The 6,355-nt window shown below is 43.5% G+C and overlaps 1 protein-coding gene across 1 annotated transcript in view; it reads left to right on the top strand.

The window, feature by feature from the left end:
• Window positions 1-5,715, top strand: part of NPHP1 (nephronophthisis 1 (juvenile)) — a 119,604-nt gene extending 113,889 nt beyond the window's left edge. The window contains exons 18-20 of the mRNA XM_006898944.1: window positions 909-982; window positions 3,083-3,127; window positions 5,392-5,715. Of these exons, the coding sequence (XP_006899006.1) occupies window positions 909-982; window positions 3,083-3,127; window positions 5,392-5,715 (443 nt within the window). The remainder of the gene's footprint in view (window positions 1-908; window positions 983-3,082; window positions 3,128-5,391) is intronic.
• The last annotated feature ends 640 nt before the right edge of the window (window positions 5,716-6,355 follow it).

Raw genomic sequence — 6,355 nt, 5'->3', positions numbered from 1 at the left:
TTCCAGTCAGTTGGCCAAGTGGTTGTTCTCCAGATTTCTTGGCACAACTTGGTGAGCACATCCAGGGCAGCATCTATTAGCTGAAATATGTCAATTGGTATACCATCTATTCCTGGAGCCTTATTTTTTGCCATTTCCTTCTTTTAAGAAAATATTTTTCTATACTCAGGTTTTAAAATACTTTTTCCTTTGCCATCCTGGCATGCACTTTACATAGGTCTGTCACATACTGCTACTTGCATGTTCTTGTTGAGTACTGACGCATAGCTGGCCCTACATTTGATTTTCAAAGGTTTTTAATTGCCTGGGAGGAGATTACCCATTCTTCCATGGAGCAGCTGATGGATTTGAACCGTGTACCTTCAGGATTGCAGTGCAGTTTCTTACCACCAGAGCTCCTTCTCCTGTATGGTGCTTAGTCATGTAGCACAGAGACCTCAATTCCTGATTTTTTTGCCATTTTATCCAGCATCTTCCCTGGGCCCCATGTGCTGACCCAGTATCCTTCCCTAAGGACCACCTGTGAGGCCGAGATGTGAGTCACACTTGAGGGGCCTTTCTCAGCCTCCCTGCTGCTGACTCAGGTGGCCTGCTGATTGGAAGATGCCTTTGCTACACCACAGTCAGAAGGAAGAAAAAGAGGATGGGGGAGGGGAAATAGTAACAACATCTTCTAGTCTTTATACTGTTCATAGTTTCTACACTCCTCACCCTAAAAGCTCCGTTTTCATTGATTAAGACTCATATCAGAACTCCTTAACTGTTCAGGAGATAGCTTTGGGTTCTCTTAGAGGCTAGGATGCATAAAATGGGTTATCAATGAGCCACTTAGTACAGTAATTTTAATGCTCACTATATCTATTGCAACAGAATATGTATGAGATCCTTTCTGTCCTTTTCCATTTCAGATCTAATTGGTCACCCAGTGTTGGCCACCTTCCCCAGGCTCCTGGAGCAGCCTGATATTATGGATGCACTCAGGGTAGGTTCCTCATCCTGTAAACCTACCGAGTTCCCAACAACTCTCACCTTAGAAAGTTTGTCACCTGCCCTAGGTGGTTTTCTTAGGTGATTCTTCCCAATTCATACCTACTTATCTAGACAACTTGGTTTAGTCCCTACACTCTCAGTGCAGATATTACTCCCCCAGGCTATATTTCCTGGCCTGGTAGAGATGGTTCATGACAACACCAGGCATAAAATAATGGAGCTCTGCTTGGCCCTCCTAGTGGGTCAGACCATTGTGACCCATGAGATTTCACTGGCTGATGGTTAGAAGCGCATCTACATCCTTTAGCTATCATAGGGTGGGAGTTCTGCATGCAGGCCTTCACTGGCAGGTCTGATAGGTCCTGATAGACAGATGACAGCTATCTGCACCCAGGCAGGTTCCTGCCCATTGTTTATACCTTGATTTAGGAGAGTCACTGACTTTGTCCTAAGAATAAAAATACACAATGATTGGTTAAATAAACTGAGTTTTCAAGGTACAGTCCGAGCATGGAGATCATTTTCAGCTAAGAAAAAAGAAAGATAGTTTCCTGGTCAGCTAACTGGAAAAGATTAATATTTGTTCCCGTTCCTTCCCCCCAACAGTTGGTCCAGCAGAATGTGGAAATTAGTGAGCAGTATCATTAATACCATATGCAAGCACCATGGATTCAGTATCTCTCTAAAGACACTTGTGAGGCCTTATAAACTGGTTTAATCTGTCTAATCCTGACAATTGTCATCTTCATTGCAAGTGGTATTCTAGAGAAGTGTGAAACTAGGTGTTTCCTAGTTCCACTACAGCCTTAACTCAAAATGTTACTCCTCCTAGATCTTGTTCAGTTAGCTTTGTGTAATTTGCATGGATAGATTTGTGTTTGGCTGATGATGTTTAACTTTTGTTTGGCTTCTAGTAATCATGGACTTCTAAAGTATCTTTCCTAACCTTCTGGATCATTAGAACTAGATGTCTGCCTGATTACAGTCTCACTTCTTATACCTGGAAATTTGATGCAGCATATTTTTTTTTTTTTTTTATGAAACGCATTGTTTATTTTCCGTCAACCTTATTTCCACTTTTTAAAAGACAGCAGGCTGAGCACTCCAGTCTTCAGTAGGGAACTGCTGAATCAGCACAGAGGGCACCTGGACACCTTCGGACCAGTCGGTCACTTCAGGCTGAGTAGCAGTGAATTCAGGAGCAGGGGCGGTCCATTCTCCCTGAAACTCCTCCTTGGTCACAGCCTTTTCAGCAGCAGCCTGTTTTTCCTTTTCAATCTCTTCCGGATCTCTGTAGAAGTACAGATCGGGCATGACCTCCCACCGGTGCTCCCGGGAGATCGTGCCACACATGCGCAGGACTTCCCGGGCCAGCATCCACCACATCAGACCCACAGAGTGAGCTCCCTTGTTGTTCCACGGGATAGCAATGTCTACATAACGCAGAGGAGAATCTGTGTTACACAGGGCAATGGTGGGCAAGTTAACATAAGATGCTTCTGTCAGAGGTTGGTGGTCAGCCCTGGGATCAGTAACCACCAGAAGACGAGGCTCCCGGAAGGCTGCCTGGATCTGGTTAGTGAAGGTTCCAGGAGTGAAGCGCCCGGCAATAGGAGTGGCCCCAGTAGCAGCAGCAAACTTCAGAACAGCTCTCTGGCCTGTATTTCTGGAGGAAATGACACTGATATCAGCTGGATTTTCAATGGCAACAATGGCACGAGCAGCCAAGAGCAGCTTCTCCCAGGTCCTCTTCAGGTTTATGATGTAGATGCCATCACTTTTCCTTTTGTAGATGTACTGTTCCATTTGGAAGTCAAGGTTGGTGCCGCCCAAATGCGTTCCTGCTGCAAGGAATTTGAGGACATCCTCCTCCATGTGCAGGACATCAAGGGCTCTGGACATTGTGGAAGTTTCCCTTTTAAGTTATGATGGGAACCAGAACAATGCCCTATGAACCCTTGTGCTGGTAGCGCGGAAAAGCTGATGCAGCATTTTTAACCCTTTCTCTAAGTTCCTAGAGAGTTAGGTTGCTGAAGTATAGGGAAGACTTAGGAAGACATGGACTAATATTATGTTTCTGTTTTCTTTTTAGAGTTCATGGGCTGAGAAGGAAAGCACATTAAAAAGATCCAAGAAGGTAAGGTTTTCCATGCGGAGTAGTTGCAAAGTGCAGTGTTTTCATGTGTGTTCGAATATGCCTCATGTGGGGCTAAAGCAGCGATAGTCACAATAAATTTTATGATCAGGGTTGGAAAGATACATTCCAAAAATAATAGAGATACTTGTTCCGTAACATGGAAACTAAAACCAAAACTCTCTACTGTCAGATCTGTTTTAACTCGTAAGCACCCTCCATTAAGTTGTTGAGACTGCAAATAGCAATAGGAGAGATTACACGTCTTTTCTCTTGCAGAGCTTCTGGTGGACTCAGACCTCTAGAGACACAGACTCTCTTCAGACTAGGCCAGTATGGCTGCCCACGTGGAACTTGTTTTATTTGTTGTGTACCATCAAGTCAGAACCAACCCATAGCTGATTCTCCAGTGGGTTTTCAGAGGCTGTAAATTGCGTGGAAAGAGATTGCTCATCCTTCTCCTATGGAGCAGCTGGTGGGTTTGAACCACATACCTTTGCTTTGGCAATGCAGGTTCTTACTGCTAGACCACCAGATCTCCCTACATAGGAACTAATGCTACACAGAAAACATTTGGCCAAAACAGATCACTAAGTTTTATTTGAAGATAAATCTTCACCATAGACTGAAATTTCTCTTTAAAATTAAAAAAAAAAATCTGGCTTTCAGAATCTGTGTCAGGTAAGGAAAAAGAAGAAATTGGCCAGAGCCTGAACCTTGTGTTGTAAGAACATGAGGTTAAAAAAAAAAAAAAAAAGAACATGAGGTTCAGATTTAGGGCATAGCTCCCACCCACTGCCATCGAGCAGGATTCACACACACAGCAGCCCACCACCAGACATCCAAGGCTGTAAGCAGCACCCCCTCCAGGGGTCCCAGGCAGTAAAGAGGGCCCTCTGCTAAGTGTCGGTCTCTTCTTCCACAGAGCAGCCGGTAGATTTGAACTGCTTGGGTTTTGGTTAGAAACACTGCTAGCAGTGCACTGCACTGCCAGAGCCGCTTTACAGTACCATAGCAGCATGTTCATTACCAAACAACTGGCCTTCTCCTTAGTGGGTTCATGTCTGTCACCCTCAGTGCAACAGATCTTTTCTGTAAAAAGCCAGATAGTAAAGACTTGAAGCTTTGAAACCTTGTGGTCTCAGTCCCTGCCTCACAACTCTGGCATTCTAATACTGAAGCAGCCACAATGATACATATACAGCAAAACATTTTGCATTCATATGAAAACTTATTTATAAAACAGGCTGTGGGCCAGTCTTGGCCTATGGGATCTAGCTTCTGATCTGAAGTATGAATACATATAACAAAGAATTGGCTGGAACAAATTAAAATACTAATTTTTACTTTTAAAAATTACAGATCCCATGCTCTTACTTGAGCTTCCTGTGTGATGTAGGGTATAATATGTCCAACTACTAGCAGAAAAGTTAATGTTTCAAATCCACCAGCTTCTCTTGGGAGAGCAATGGGCTCTCTCATCGTGAGGATTTATAGCCTCAGAAACTCCACAGGAGTTTCAGAATTGACTGTATGGCAGTGGAGACCATAGACTAGGTTTGGAGATACACTCTCCACCCTTGCTGAAATTGGGAGACATAGTACGGGTCTAGCACAAAACTGTGCCAGGAGCTGACCTGTGGGAGTCCCCCGTAACCACCCTGTGGCTGGAGGAGCAGTGAGATGGGTATGAAGACTCTCTGTCATGTAGTAGTAGTCTTTTTCATCAGCCTGCGTGCTCACTGAAATTCCTGTCTCCTGGCGGCTGCTGGTCCTGACCAGTAGTGCCGGATACTGCTAGTGGCCAAACTCTTGTTAATGGAGGTGGATCCCACAAGCCAGGCATTCCTCCTTCAGTTTACTTTCTCTAGTTTTCATGCAGAACTCTGGTGGCTTTACAGTTCTCTCTGATCAGTGTAAAGGTATGTCTACCTGAGTCTACAGCTTTGTCACCACGAGTAGACTTGACCATCTTTGTGTCCATAGCAGAGTGTGAGAGACCCCCTCACAGCCTGGCCATCACCCACATTCTGAGACACCATTCCCGGCTCTCAGAGAACTGCTCACTCCGCTCCATGGTGACTCTAGTCTGTGTCAGCTTCAGAGGGTGCTGTTTCGTGCTTGAAGGACTAGTTCCAGCCAATGGAGCTGGTGGCCCCCTTCATTCCACCCCTTAGCCTTTTCATTAACAGAATTAATAGAACTGAGTACTTTTAAAATTGTGACCTAGGTCTGTTCATGCTGATTTGTGGGACGTTTTTTTCCAGAGAGACAAAGAGTTCCTGAAGTCTGCATTTACACAGGTGTACCACGACTGCGTGTACCCGCTGCTCCACTCCACGTCCCTGCCGCCCTTCAGGTGGGCAGAGGAGGAGGCAGAGGCTGGGCGCTGGAAGGCCATTGCCGACTTCCTGAAGTGCAGCCAGGAGAAGGAGGGTGTGCTCCCTGCGCTCCTGTCACCAGAGGGCATCCATGCACCCTTTGACCTGTCCGAGCAGACCTATGACTTCTTAGGTGAAATGAGAAAGCAGTGGCCTGAGGGGGTCAGTTGTGGTCCTCCGCCTCCCATGGAGTCTGGGGAGCCTCTGTGAGAACACAAACAATAAAAATGCTACATTTTAACTTGGGTTTTCCTTTTTTTTTTCTTGTATAGACTTTATAATAAATGTATAATAATTTGAGCACTTTAATAAATTATATAAGGAACACTGTCATATCTAAATTTAAAAATTTTTTCAAACATCTGTACTTTTTTAAAAGCAAGAAATGTAAGAAAATATTTGTAAATCATAAAGCTGGAAGACTTTAGCATATGTTGTTGTTTAGCATATAGAATATATAAATTTTTATATAGAATTTAAATTTAAGAGAGCCCTTTTAAATGTACTGTTAATTACTTAACACAGCTTAATACTTAAATGTTCTTTAACTTTTATTAGACATATTAGTAGCATTTAGCTTTGCCTTCTCAAATCTATTGGTAAGTATTGTATTTTTACACAACCTGTGTGTTACAGTTTTTGCAAAAAGTACAACACCCTCACATTAGTTTCCAGTATTCCCTCAGTGCATGTTATATGTGAAAACTAATCTTTCCTCAAAACCTGTAACACATTGAGAAGTAGGGTCAGCTCATCCTTTCTTTCAAAAACATACATTTATTTAATGAGTTTTCATTGCATGCAAGTACTATAAAACATCTCCTCTATTATAAATTCCAGTATTTAAAGG

This window comes from Elephantulus edwardii, unplaced genomic scaffold (assembly GCF_000299155.1).
Source record: "Elephantulus edwardii isolate Elephantulus edwardi_28Jun2011 unplaced genomic scaffold, EleEdw1.0 scaffold00241, whole genome shotgun sequence".
Taxonomy (NCBI): Eukaryota; Metazoa; Chordata; class Mammalia; order Macroscelidea; family Macroscelididae; genus Elephantulus; species Elephantulus edwardii.
This window is presented reverse-complemented; position numbering and strand designations above follow the sequence as displayed.